Genomic DNA, 14,673 nt, shown 5'->3' with positions numbered 1-14,673 from the left:
GCACTCCAGCTTGGGTGACAGAGTGAGACTCCATCTCAAAAAAAAAAGAAAAAGAAAAAGATCCCTGTTTGTCCCCCATACATAAATTATCAGCCCTTAAAACGTGTAGGTTGTTTTATTTAGTTAATTTATATTTAGAAATTCAGATTTTTTTTTTAACATTAAAATCTGGATTGCCAGCTTCTCTCAGAAGGTTGGAAGATCCTGGCAACAGTCAGCTGGAGCTAAATAGCAGCTGTCCCTTTTACAAACAACATAACGCTACCCACAGTTTGCTATCTGAGCTACTACATTTCTTTATACAGATTTCTAGTATTTAGGGTCCTCTGATACTGAAATGCACGTGTGTGTGTAAAATAACAGTTTATAACATAAACAACATTGCAATGAATGTCTTTGTATGTGTATCTTTATCACACATCCAGTTATTTCCTCAGGGTGAATTTCAAGAAATTACAGTGTTGGTCAAGAAGGGTATACATGAATCTTTTCATGCATAGTTCTAATACAACTTTCAGTATTTATACCAATTTATTGATTGATTTATTTATTTTGAGAGGAAGTCTCACTCTGTCGCCCAGGCTGGAGTATCTTGGCACAATCTTGGATCAGTGCAACCTCTGCCTCCCTGGCTCAAGTGATCCTTCCACCTCATCCTCCCAAGTAGCTGGGACCACAGGCCTGCACCACCATGCCTGGCTAATTTTTTGTATTTTTGATAGAGTTCTGGTTTCACCATGTTGCCCAGGCTGGTCTCAAACCCCTGAGCTCAGGCAGTCCACCAATCTCAGGCTCCCAAAGTGTATTTGTACCATTTAAAATTATGATCAGCAGTGCAGAAATTGATTTAAGCTCCTAAAATTCCATAGAAAATTATGTCCTGTTAGTCCTATGTTGCATGTATTGTTTCTCATTTTGTTTGCCTCTTAAAGTGATCTTTGAGGCTGGGTGTTATGGCTCAGGCCTATAATCCCAGCACTTTGGGAGACCAAGGCTGGAGGATTGCTTAAGCCCAGGAGTCCAAAACCAGCCTGGGCAGCATAGAGAGACTGTCTCTCAAAAAAAAAAAATAATAATTATATATATATATATATATATATATATATATATATATATATTTTTTTTTTTTTTTTTTTTTTTTTTTTTTTTTTTTGGAGACATAGTCTCACTCTCTCACCAGGCTGGAGTGCAGTGGCATGATCTCAGCGCAACCTCTGCCTCCCGGGTTCACACCATTCTTTTGTCTCAGCCTCCCGAGTAGCTGGGACTACAGGTGTGCGTCACCATGCCCAGCTAATTTTTGTATTCTTAGTAGAGACATGGTTTCACCATGTTGGCCAGGATGGTCTCGATCTCTTGACCTCGTGATCTGCCCGCCTCAGGCTCCCAAAGTGCTGCTGGGATTACAGGCGTGAGCCACTGGGACTGGCTAAAAAAATTTTTTTAATTAAAAAATCAGTGGTCTTTGGGATCAAACGTGGAAGATTCCAACTGTATTGTTGTAGTGTCTTGTGCTTTGTTTTGTTTTTTTGTTTTTGCATATAAACCTTTTCTCCTGGAAATTCATTATGGAATATTTAGGGATTTTTTTATTTCCAACCCACCCTTCCCAAATTATTAGCTGAGCAACATTTATTTCACCAGGGAAACTTTTTGAAGAAATCAGATAGAAAATTTAAATAAACAGATTCTTCCAAATTGGTCTGATAGCTTACCGTATTTCTATTAATGGTGTCAGAGAAAAGGGGATGGTGTTACTTGTCTCTTTCCTCTAGAGTATCGAGATCGTTATGATTCAGACCGGTATCGGGATGGGTATCGGGATGGCCCACGCCGGGATATGGATCGATACGGTGGCCGGGATCGCTATGATGACCGAGGCAGCAGAGACTATGATAGAGGTAATTGTAAAACATGTTGAATTGCTCTTTCAGTAACTTTGCCTTTTTTTCCCCCCTCCGCTGTGATGATTATAATTTGGGATATATTTACAGGCTATGATTCCCGGATAGGCAGTGGCAGAAGAGCATTTGGCAGTGGGTATCGCAGGGATGATGACTACAGAGGAGGCGGGGACCGCTATGAAGACCGATATGACAGACGAGATGATCGGTCGTGGAGCTCCAGAGATGATTACTCTCGGGATGATTATAGGCGTGATGATAGAGGTAATAGTTTTCTTTTTACTTACTTCATGGAGCAGAAACTGGGAAAACTACGGAAAACTTGTGATTGTGTTACAAACTACTGAGTTGGGCACACATATAATTTGCACATTGTACAGGAAGCAGCAAAGCATAGTAGAAAGCATTGGCTGGCCAGGCGTGGGCGGATCACGAGGTCAGGAGATCGAGACCGGTCTGGCTAATGGTGAAACCCCGTCTCTACCAGGCGTGGTGGCAGGTGCCTGTAGTCCCAGCTACTAGGGAGGCCGAGACAGGAGAATGGTGGGAACCCGGGAGGCGAAGCTTGCAGTGAGTGGAGATCGCGCCACTGCACTCCAGCCTGGGTGACAGAGTGAGACTCCCAGTCTCAAAAAAAAAAAAAAAAAGCATTGGCTAAGGATGTGGAAACACAGCAGTCGAATTGTTTTCATTTCATATGCCTTCACAGATAGATTTTTCAGTTAAAATTTATTGAATAAACAGTAGAAATGGAAAAAAAAAATTTCCCAGATACTGTTATGTTGTGATCTCAGTAAATTACACTTAAAACAGATGGTTTTAGCTCCATTTTTCAAGTGAGGGAAATGAAACTCAGATTTAACATAGTCCTGTAGCCCATAATTGGTACTACGGGGTTAAAAACTAAGCATTAAGACCAGGTGCAGTGGCTCACACCTGTAATCGCAGCACTTTGGGAGGCTGAAGCTGGTGGATCACCTGATGTCAGGAGTTCGAGACCAGCCTGGCCAACATGGTGAAACCCCGTCTGTACTAAAAATACAAAAATTAGGTGGCCATAGTGGTACATACCTATCATCCCAGCTACTTGGGAGGCTAAGGCAGGAGAATTGCTTGAGCCCAGAGGCAGAGGTTGCAGTGAGCTGAGATCGCACCACTGCACTCCAGCCTGAGCGACAGTGAGATGTCTCAAAAAAAAAAAAAAAAAAGCATTGCTTTCAGTACCATTATACCATAATAATTGATGTTCATTAATTATAAAGGTGAGATTTTGGTGCACCTATTCTAAAATTATGCCCCTAATACTATAAAATATAAAATGTAAACTGTGTTACAAATCTAACCTGTTAGAAAATACTAATAAATGGCCACCATTTGTGTTCTAACTTCAGTGATGTCATATAAAAGGTTATGGTATCTGGCCCAGAATTTTTTCTATCCTTTTTTATTTTTTTATTTTTTTTTGAGACAGAGTCTTGCTCTGTTTGTTACCAGGCTGGAATGCAGTGGCATGATCTCAGCTCACTGCAACCTCTGCCTCCTAGGTTCAAGCAATTCTCTTGCCTCAGCCTCCCAAGTAGCTGAGACTACAGGCACACGCCACCATGCCCAGCTAATTTTTGTATTTTTAGTAGAGACAGGGTTTCACCATGTTGGCCAGGATGGTCTCGATCTCTTGACCTCATGATCCGCCTGCCTTGGCCTCCCAAAGTGTTGGGATTACAGGCATGAGCCACCGTGCCCGGCCGAATTTTTCCTATCTTTAACATCTTTATATTAGTCCTAAACTTTGTGCCAGTGGCTTTATATCCATCATCTCCTGTGATTCCCCAAGAAAGGAAAATCGATCTGGACAACTAATAAAACACAGCGAGATGACAAAATTCATCAGAGCCATATGGCAATTCTATTGCAGTGAAGTCTTTCCTTCTCCCTCAGAAAATGGTGAAGTCTTTACTCCTTCCTCAAAATAATAATAATAATGATAATAATAATAATAATAATAATTCATTGTTTGTTTAAAAAAAAAAAAAACCTTAGGCCATCCATGGTGGCTCACATTTGTGATTCCAGCACTTTGAGAGGCCAAGGCAGGAGGATCACTTGAGCCCAGGAGTTCAAGATAAGCCCTGTCAACATAGTGAGACCCCATCTCTGCAAAAAATATAAAAGTTAGCTGAGCGTGGTAGCATGTGCCTGTAGTCCCAGTGTCTTAGGAGGCTGAGGTGGGAGGGTCGCTTGAGCCTGGGAGGTCAAGGCTCTAGTAAGCCAAGGTCTCATTTCAGCTTGCGCAACATAGACCCCATCTAAAAAATAATAAAATAGGAAATAGGTTTTAAAAAATTATTATTATTATTTTGAGACGGAGTCTCTCTCTGTAGTTGCCCAGGCTAGAGTGCAATGGCGTGATCTCAGCTCACTGCAACCTCTGCCCCCTGGGTTCAAATGATTCTCCTGCTTCAGCTTCCCGAGTAGCTGGGCTTGCCACCCGCCTGGCTAATTTTTGTATTTTTAGTAGAGATGGAGTTTCACCATGTTGGCCAGGATGGTCTGGATCTCTTGACCTCGTGATCCGCCCGCCTCGGCCTCCCAAAGTGCTGGGATTACAGGCGTGAGCCATCACGCCCAGCCTAAGCTACCTGTTTTCTAATGATCTCCTATTTGCCTTCTGTGGATTGGTTAGGCCACTAACTTGAATCTCATGTAGTATTTCATAGGAGTTATATCTGAGAAATCTGGCTTTCAGCCATCAGCCTCTGGTGATTTGGAAAACTATTACTTAAAGTTTAATTTAACTTAGGTCCCCCCCAAAGACCCAAACTGAATCTAAAGCCTCGGAGTACTCCTAAGGAAGATGATTCCTCTGCCAGTACCTCCCAGTCCACTCGAGCTGCTTCTATCTTTGGAGGGGCAAAGCCCGTTGACACAGCTGCTAGAGAAAGAGAAGTAGAAGAACGGCTACAGAAGGAACAAGAGAAGTTGCAGCGTCAGCTGGATGAGCCAAAACTAGAACGACGGCCTCGGGAGAGGTGTGTTGTCTTCTTGATGGATATCCCATCTAGGAATCCGGTGGTTCATAATGGGGGCATTACATCCCCAGGGGCATTTGGGAAATTTGTGTCGTTATCACATCAGTGGTTGTCACTGATGGGCATTTAGTGGGCTGTGGCCAGGGGTGTTAGGCAGTATGGAGTGTTAGGGACAGTTTTACACAATGAAGAATTGTTCCCTGTCCATTACAAAAATGTTTACTATTAAAAGCTGGTATTGTATCTAGAAGGCTAGAGACCTCCTATAATAAGTAATTGCCCTGAAAAACTAGGCCTGGTAATGAGTGACTTGTAGAACTGTGTTAATAGTAAAGAAGGGCAGTATTGTAGATTATGTAGGATACTGTTCTTAACTGTATTAGTTGATTCTTGCTGAAGTGTTTAGGGCCATAGTGTGTCTTAATGTCTGTAGCTTTCAAATAGTTTGAGGGAAAGATAAATTTATATGCATATACACCTATAGATGAAGTAAGTGATGGTTCTGGAGGGGTCAGCATGGGTCTAAGGTGGCCTTCATTGAGACAGGCATAATGTGTATTTTGTGAATCTCGTACAGACACCCAAGCTGGCGAAGTGAAGAAACTCAGGAACGGGAACGGTCGAGGACAGGAAGTGAGTCATCGCAGACTGGGACCTCCACCACATCTGGCAGAAGTAAGTCAGACCAGGGTGGGTATCGTGTTATTGCCGTTTTCCATAAACTGTCCATAACCAAATTATGCAGAGACTTTGCAGTATTTAAATTCAGTCATGAACTCTTTATTTGGGTTGCATGGGCCGATTGGAGTTTCATATCTTCTGCTCCAAAGAATCTGAGGAATGGGTACCAGAGTAGACCTAGATGATCTGCTTAATAATCTGCCACTGAAGTGGATACTTGACTGTTAGGTTTGTCTCTTTTTTTTTTTTTTTTTTTTTTTTGGTATATTTTCATTTTATGTCTTGACATCTTAGAGTTTTGTTTATTCAGAACAGTCAAAGGCTTGGAGTTTCATGTGAGCTGTCCCAAGACCAGCCTTTTTTGATGTTATCATCACCAGAGCAGTGTTCTCAAGCAGTGTTATTACTGGTTGATCAAGCACTTTTAGTGTTTTGGAAACCTTAATGGTTCAATTGTAATACTTCCCTTCCCTTACCATGGTGTGTTTTTTTGTTTTGAGACAGGGTCTTACTCTGTCACACAGGCTGGAGTGCAGTGGCATGATGATGGCTCACTGCAGCCTCACCTCCCTCAGCCTCCCGAGTAGCTGGAACTAGTTAGGCATGCACCACTACACCCAGCTACATTTTTTTTTTTTTTTTTGAGACGGAGTCTTGCTCTGTCACCCAGGCTGGAGTGCAGTGGCGCGATCTCGGCTCACTGCAAGCTCCGCCTCCCAGGTTCATGCCATTCTCCTGCCTCAGCCTCCCGAGTAGCTGGGACTACAGGTGCCCACCACCATGCCTGGCTAATTTTTTGTATTTTTAGTAGAGACGGGTTTTCACCATGTTAGCCAGGATGGTCTCGATCTCCTGACCTCATGATCCACCCGCCTCGGCCTCCCAAAGCACTGGGATTACAGGCGTGAGCCACCGCGCCCAGCCTACACAGCTAAAATCTTGTAGAGATGGTTTCCCCATGTTGCCCAGGCTGGTGTTGGCCTCATAAAGTGCTGGGATTCCAAGGGCCAGCCACGGTGATATTTTTAAGGTCTTTCCTCCCACCTCTAGATTGATTTGTACTTGCATTTCTTTTATTTATTTATTTATTTGTTTATGGGATTACAGACGTGAGCCACCATGCCTGGCCTTCTATTTTTTTATTTTATTTATTTACTTTGAGATGGAGTTTCACTCTTTTTGCCCAGGCTAGAGTGCAATAGCGTGATCTCGGCCCACTGCAACCTCCGCCTCCCAGGTTCAAGTGATTCTCCTGCCCCAGCCTCCCGAGTAGCTGGGATTACAGGAGCCTGCTACCAGGCCTGGCTAATTTTTTGTGTTTTTAGTAAAGATGGGGTTTCACCATGTTGGCCAGGATTGTCTCCATCTCTTGACCTCGTGATCTGCCCGCCCTGGCCTCCCAAAGTGCTGGGGTTGGGATTACGGGCGTGAGCCACCGCGCCCAGCCTAGTTTTTTATTTTTAAGACAGGGTCTCATTCTCACCCAGGCTGGAGTGCAGTGGTGCGATCGTAGCTCACTGCAGCCTCAAACTCCTGGCCTCAAGCAATCCTCTTGCCCCAATATCCCACGTAGTTGTTACGACGGGTGCACGCAACCATGCCTGGCTAAATTAAAAAAATTTGTGTTTTTAGAGATGGGGTCTCACTACACTCCCCAGGCTGGTCTCAAACTCCTGGCCTCAAGCAATCCTGCCTCAGCCTCCCAATGGAGGCTCCTTGTTTTGAAAAGACACTTACTGCATTTTTAAAAAAACTCACTTGTAGGTTGTTGTTTTTTGAGATGGGGTCTCACTCTATCAGCCAGGCTGGAGTGCAGCGACACGATCACAGCTCACCTCATCATTTCTAGTAGCTGGGACGGCAGGCACATGCCGCATCCAGCTAATTTGTCTATTTTTGTAGAGCTGGGGTTTCACCATGTTGTCCAGGCTGGTCTGAAACTCTTAGGCTCAAAGGATCCGCCCCCCACAGCCTCCCAATGTCCTAAGATTACAGGCTTGAGCCACTGCACCCAGCCAGTAGGTTGTTTTTCATAAATACGATTGCATCATAGTCCATGTGTGTTGAGTTTTAAGTTGAAGTTGAGCAGTGGTTACTAGAGTTTGGGGTTTCATCATAGGTCCTCTTCACATATGTATATTCTCCAGGTCAAGACACTTTAACATTGAGAATGCAGAAAGGCTGTAAAGGATACTCATTCCTAAAAAGGTCACATGGCTGGGTGTCCCTTAAGTTGTATATGTGGTCATTATTTTTCCTATTTCTCTGTGCATCGGTAAGACATTGTTCTGGAAATACTTGTAAACAACTGGTTTAGGGATAAATCCATCTTTGAGAGCCAAAACTTGGATGTGGACCATTTTCCACACTGTTGAGATCCTGGTAGATGCATGAGCATCTGCAGCCTGATAATTTGATTTTTTCACTCTGGCTTCACAGATGCACGAAGGAGAGAGAGTGAGAAGTCTCTAGAAAATGAAACACTCAATAAGGAGGAAGATTGCCACTCTCCAACTTCTAAACCTCCCAAACCTGATCAGCCCCTAAAGGTAATGCCAGCCCCTCCACCAAAGGAGAATGCTTGGGTGAAGCGAAGTTCTAACCCTCCTGCTCGATCTCAGAGCTCAGACACAGAGCAGCAATCCCCTACAAGGTGAGTCAGCTTGGAAACAGTAGTTGGTTAACTGCAGATTCTAAAATACTGTGATGTAATGACGGAAGATCTCCTACGGGATGCCAGCGTTGTGTATCACCTTATAAGTTATGCTGGCTTTAGTCTCTTAGTGTGCTGGAACTGGCTCATAAGACCTAGTTGTTCCATTTTCTGGAGTTTTGATAGCCAGTTGACATCACTTTGATAGCTTGAAATCAGCTATGATGGGAGTACTAATGCCGCACAAATCTGCAAATACTGTAAGTCAGAGGCTTCTCTTTTGCCACATATTGGCAGTATGGTGGGGGGTAACTTCATTTCTCTTAAGTCTTCTCATTTGTAAGGAAAATAGCAATACTATTAGCCTGGCGTGGTGGCAGGCACCTGTAATCCCAGCTACTCGGGAGGCTGAGGCAGGAGAATTGCTTGAACTTGGGAGGCGGAGGTTGCAGTGAGCCGAGATGTGCCATTGCACTCCAGCCTGGGCGACAGAGTTAAGATTCCAAAAGAAAATAGCAATACTAATCCTGCATGATGTGATGATTAGAAAGCATATGACACTTTAGTGTTCAAATTACTGCTTTCATCGTTATCTTTCCCATATTTTAATGTTCCATAACATTGAATATGATTTTGTTTTCTATAAAGCTTACCTACTGCATTTGGAGGATGATAATGTTTCTTGGCTGTTTTCTCCCTGAAACAACTGATGAATGTGATTACCTATTTTCCTTCTAGTGGTGGGGGAAAAGTAGCTCCAGCTCAACCATCTGAGGAAGGACCAGCAAGGAAAGGTGAGCTCATAGTATGGGAAATTAGGTTTTTCACCTAGAAGCCTAAATAAAAAGGCCTCCAAAATTAGATTTTGAAGAGCAGTGTGTCTTGCACCTGATACCATGTTAAGAGTTCTTGGGTTGGCCAGGCGCGGTAACCTGTAATCCCAGCACTTTGGGAGGCCAAGGCGGGCAGATCACAGGGCAGGAGTTTGAGACCAGCCTGACCAACATGGCGAAACCCCGTCTCTATTAAAAACACACAAAAAATTAGCCGGGTGTGGTGGCACATGCCTGTAATCCCAGCTACTCGGGAGACACTGAGGCAGGAGAATTGCTTGAACCCGGGAGACGGAGGTTGCAGTAAGCCAAGATGGCCCCACTGCACTCCAGCCTGGGCGACAGAGCAGGACTCTGTCTCAAAAAAAAAAAAAAAAAAAAAAATTATTGGGTTATCTACCTTTTCTTGCCAGTAGAGGGAGGAGTGCTCTCTTTGGAGAAAGTATGAAACCCTGCCCTTTCCTGGTAGAACATTTCTTTGACAGGAGGAGAAAAAAATCGGAAGGAAATTAACCAAGGTCACTACAGAGTGTCATAGTCTTTATTTCCAGCTTGCTTTTCATGATGGCATATCCCTACATGGAACTTTTCAGTGGATTTTGTTTGTTTTTTGTATTTTTGTGTGCTATAGAGGATGTGGAAGGAAGGCTTCAGGAAGGAAGTCTGGGTTGGGGTGAGGTTAGTTTCCCTCAGTACATGTGGGCACAGTTTTCTTCAGCTTAAGGGAAATCTTAGGAGAGGGACATTGATAACTTTTACTTGCCTTTAATTTGTTTACATTACTGCCCAAGCAGATGAAAATAAAGTAGATGGGATGAATGTCCCAAAAGGCCAAACTGGGAACTCTAGCCGTGGTCCAGGAGACGGAGGGAACAAAGACCACTGGAAGGAGTCAGATAGGTATGCTTGTTCTCTTTCTCATTATCATCATTCCTCTGATCCACATTCGTGTAATTAAGAAATTAAGTTCTTGGTTCTCAGAGCACTGCCAGATCTCTCATTGTGAGCAAACTAAAGTCAGCCAACGTAGACAGTTAAGATTCTGAAAATCTAGAAGTAATATATCATCCAGACAACAAGGAATGTTGACTAGAGGTGCCTGTTCAGTGCCTTGAAACTGCGTGCATGCACATGTTTGTATTAGGCGAGTCCTTTCCTAAAGACATGGTTTTATGCTTACGTCTCTGCAGGAAAGATGGCAAAAAGGATCAAGACTACAGATCTGCACCTGAGCCAAAGAAACCTGAGGAAAATCCAGCTTCCGTAAGTGTTGAAGGCTGCTCCCAATTTTTCTTAGAATACTTTTTGCCGTTGGACTTCTTTCCATTTGGAATACAAAGTGTTTGGAAATAAGACGTTGGTCTTTATCTGAAATAGTGAAAGAAGTTTAGCTTTTTCCTTTGTTCTTATCCCTTCTGCAAGGTGTAGAGGTGGTATGAGACTACAGTAAGACCACATGTGCCTCTGACCCTCTTCCCTAGCTCCTCTCCAGTGGACAATGCTGATGAGCAAGCAAGTGGGTGTCATCTGACTGTCATCCCCCATTGCCAAAGGATCAGTATCCTGTGTCTTGGTTTTTGATGTGATAATTCAGGGCCTTCATTATCCTGTCACTCTCGTTGTGTTACAGAAGTTCAGTTCTGCAAGCAAGTATGCTGCTCTCTCTGTTGATGGTGAAGATGAAAATGAGGGAGAAGATTATGCCGAATAGACCTCTACATCCTGTGCTTTCTCCTAGTTTCTCTCCACCCTGGAACATTCGAGAGCAAATCAAAACTTCTATCCAGACAAGACAAAATAAAACTCACCATCTCCTGAAGACCTTTCTTACCTTTTTTTTAAAACAAAAAATGAAATTATTTTGCATGCTGCTGCAGCCTTTAAAGTATTGAAGTAACTGGAGAATCGCCAATATAGCCAGAGAGAGAGGGACTACAGCTTTTTAGAGGAAAAGTTGTGGTGCATTATGTCACCATGCAGTTGGCAGTGTGATTAGTGCCTAGGGGTCTCCATTTAGCAGAAATGGTAATGACAGTGATATAACGCCTGGAACCTGGTTGGGCAGTAGGGGAGGGAGGTAGAAGGAAAAGTGTGAGATTTCTACCTTTTAGTTTTTATCCTATTGTGGCATATATGAATTCTCAAACATCTGAATAAATTTTCCACTCTTGGAAAGGTAGATTTAGCCTCAAGTTGTTTTAGTCTCCAGGAGGCTGCCAGCCCCTTCTCTTATTTAATTCTGAGTTTTGGGGGCCAGCCTAGAGGGAATTCCTTTTTTTTTTTTACGCCCCCCTCCCCCCCGGGGGGGGTAGTTGGGAGTGAGACTATAGGCCATAAAGAATGGGACTGCATTGGACCAAAATAAATGAGAAAATCGTGGTTTGAAAAGAAGCTTTTGGGAAGTGATGAGTCATTTTGTACCAGGTAATAGGGGAAAATTGTGTGACCTCCAGCAAACACATGAATGGTTATTTCCTGGAGCCGGAAGCACTTGGGGGTCGTGGTAATTCCCAATGTTTTCTGTGTCCTAGTTTTACCCTTTCTAAACACTGTCCTTTTTGAAAGTTTGAATATATCCACATTCTACTGAAACCTTGAAACTAAAAAATTTAGACTCTTAACGTCATCTCAAGTTCTTCATGCTACTCTTTACCTCCCAAAAAGCACTATCTAGGTCACATACATGATGTCTTGGGCATTTTCTCTCTCAGCCGTGGAGAGCTGTGAAAGGAAGAATCGCTGCTTTTCTCAAGCAAATCGGTTTCTCGATGTCTTTTGGTTCTCACTCCTTGCCTGCTCCTGATGCTTTGACCCCTTTTATAGATCAGAGTGCTCCAGAATAATGGATGGTCTTGGATGGTGGATAAATAGGGACAGGGACAGTTAAATTGGGAGCCTTTCTTACAACCTTGATGGGTTTTTTTCCCAAGTTTCCTTCTCCACTGAAATGCCACACCAATGCTTGTTGGATTCATGAGGTGGCCAGACCAATGTGTTGTTTTTTTTTTAAGCTTCCCTTGAGAGAATAAATGGTAATGGAGAGAACTATTTAACAAGGTCCTGGTTTCTCTTGCAACACAGTAGCTAAACTTGCCTGCTTTTATATGCATTTTTGTAGGGATCAGCTTGGTAGACAGTATTAGCAGAGAAACGACACCTTGATCTTGGTTTGCAAGCCCTTCTCCCATCAGTCCTAGATTAGGCCCTGTTCAGCCATGCAGGGGTGTTGGTTTATGCGTGCTGCAGCAGTGGGCATAATGAATATAATTTACCCAGTGGACAAAGGTGTGTACCAAGTGAATTTAAATAATTGGTGTGGATTGGCCAGTAGCTAAGAAGTGGGCTTTTAAAGAGTGTTGAAGATTGAAAGGTTTTTTTTTTTTTAAGAAAAAAAAAACGATTGTAGATAATGAAAAGCTAGGGTTTGCCCTCTTCATGTTTACTCTCCTTCCAAATAGTTATATCCAAAACTGTTTTTCCCTCTTCCCCTACCTTGTCCCCACTATTAAAATAGAAACAGGGATTGATTAATGTCCCGCTCCTGAATACATGTAAAATTTGTACAAAAATATCTTCTATGAAAATGATTTGTAATCTGTAGACTTATTACCTGGGAGATGTCTTGATGTAAAATCCCATCCTTTGGGTTGTGGGTTTTTTGTTTTCTCCAAATAAATCTGATCTTTAAAGTTCATTGTAATGTTGAAATTCTTAGACATATACTCTGCACTCCCAGTGGTTTTTACTGGAGTCATTGACCACCTGCTCCTCCTTCCCCTATCATCTCTGAAGTTTTCATTCAGCATTGGATACCATATTGTCCAAGATCAGAGGGTGGGGTTACAAGGGAATCTATTTCAGTCTTTATTGAGGCCCAATAATAGAGTTTGCATCCTCGCTCCCCTCTGGCTTTTTTTTTTTTTTTTTTTTTTTTGCCTGGTGTTAAATTTTTTAATTACCTGGATGTATCTGCAGTCTATTTCCTGTACTGTTTATTTTAGTCAAGATGTGGGAACTCTAAGAATGAATCCTTGTGTCCTTGGGGCAGTTCCCTCATAATCTCCCTACCTCACTTCAGCAATCTGGAGAGATGCTGCTCCCTTGAGTCACACCGCACTGGTGGACCAGAGATACTGGTGACAGGCTGGTCGAGGTTACCAGAACAGAGGCTCACAGACTCAGTGGGAATTTTCCAAACAGCTAGGAACAGACTGGTCGTTGTCGCAAGGCAGGAAAGTGGTTAGGACAGTGGCAGAGAATCCCTAAGGTCACAAGGAGGTGGAGCGTAGAAAGGAGCCCGAGAAACCTCAGTCAACAATTTTGGGGATTTAAGAGCCAAGAGGAGGAGCCAGTTAACACAAATGACATTTCCCAGCCAATTGGAGCAGCTGCTTTTCTAGTTTCTGGCCAGTGCATTTATCTCTGTTCTCCAAAACTGGTGAAGTTGAGGGCTGTGAGACTCAGCTGTGATGATGTGAAGGCTTTTCAATGTTGGTTTAGGTGCCCCTATTGAGAGGTGACAGCGTGCTGGCAGTCCTCACAGCCCTCGCTCGCTCTCGGCGCCTCCTCTGCCTGTGCTCCCACTTGGGCGGCACTTGAGGAGCCCTTCAGCCCCCCACTGGGCTGGCCAAGGCCGGAGCCGGCTCCTTCAGCTTGCGGGGATGTGTGGAGGGAGAGGCGCGGGCGGGAACCGAGGCTGCGCGCGGCTCTTGCGGGCCAGCGCGAGTTCTGGGTGGGCGTGGGCTCGGCAGGCCCCGCACTCGGAGCAGCCGGCCGGCCCTGCCGGCCCCGGGCAATGAGGGGCTTAGCACCCGGGCTAGCGGCTGAGGAGGGTGTACTGGGTCCCCCAGCAGTGCCGGCCCACCAGCGCTGCGCCCGATTTCTCGCAGGGCCTTAGCTGCCTTCCCGCGGGGCAGGGCTCGGGACGTGCAGCCCGCCATGCCTGAGCCTCCCAGCCCCTCCGTGGGCTCCTGTGCGGCCCGAGCCTCCCAGACGAGCGCCACCCCCTGCTCCACGGCCCCCAGTCCCATCAACCACCCAAGGGCTAAGGAGTGCAGGCGCACGGCGCGGGACTGGCAGGCAGCTCCACCTGCAGCCCCGGTGTGGGATCCACTGGGTGAAGCCAGCTGGGCTCCTGACTGGTGGGGACTTGGAGAACCTTTATGTCTAGCTAGGGGATTGTAAATACACCAATCGGCACTCTGTATCTAGCTCAAGGTTTGTAAACACACCAATCAGCACCCTGTGTCTAGCTCAGGGTTTGTGAATGCACCAATCGACACTCTGTATCTAGCTACTCTGGTGGGGCCTTGGAGAACCTTTGTGTCCACACTCTGTATCTAGCTAATCTGGTGGGGACATGGAGAACCTTTGTGTCTAGCTCAGGGATTGTAAACGCACCAATCAGCGCCCTGTCAAAATAGACCACTCAGCTCTACCAATCAGCAGGATATGGGTGGGGCCAGATAAGAGAATAAAAGCAGGCTGCTGGAGCCAGCAGTGGCAACCCGCTCGGGTCCCCTTCCACATTGTGGAAGCTTTGTTCTTTCTCTCTTTGGATCCACACTGCCTTT

The 14,673-nt window shown here is 44.6% G+C and overlaps 1 protein-coding gene across 2 annotated transcripts in view; it reads left to right on the top strand.

Moving 5' to 3' along the window:
* Window positions 1-12,794, top strand: part of EIF4B (eukaryotic translation initiation factor 4B) — a 32,768-nt gene extending 19,974 nt beyond the window's left edge. The window contains exons 7-15 of one of the 2 annotated variants that reach the window (XM_003252075.4): window positions 1,776-1,901; window positions 1,995-2,168; window positions 4,705-4,933; window positions 5,511-5,608; window positions 8,054-8,267; window positions 9,006-9,061; window positions 9,895-10,000; window positions 10,291-10,363; window positions 10,731-12,794. In XM_003252075.4, the coding sequence (XP_003252123.1) occupies window positions 1,776-1,901; window positions 1,995-2,168; window positions 4,705-4,933; window positions 5,511-5,608; window positions 8,054-8,267; window positions 9,006-9,061; window positions 9,895-10,000; window positions 10,291-10,363; window positions 10,731-10,811 (1,157 nt within the window). In that variant the 3' untranslated portion in view covers window positions 10,812-12,794. Of the gene's footprint in view, window positions 1-1,775; window positions 1,902-1,994; window positions 2,169-4,704; window positions 4,934-5,510; window positions 5,624-8,053; window positions 8,268-9,005; window positions 9,062-9,894; window positions 10,001-10,290; window positions 10,364-10,730 lie in introns of both variants that reach the window. The other variant, XM_012510333.2, reaches the window with a different exon arrangement.
* The last annotated feature ends 1,879 nt before the right edge of the window (window positions 12,795-14,673 follow it).

This window comes from Nomascus leucogenys, chromosome 11 (assembly GCF_006542625.1).
Source record: "Nomascus leucogenys isolate Asia chromosome 11, Asia_NLE_v1, whole genome shotgun sequence".
In the NCBI taxonomy this organism is placed as follows: Eukaryota; Metazoa; Chordata; class Mammalia; order Primates; family Hylobatidae; genus Nomascus; species Nomascus leucogenys.
This window is presented reverse-complemented; position numbering and strand designations above follow the sequence as displayed.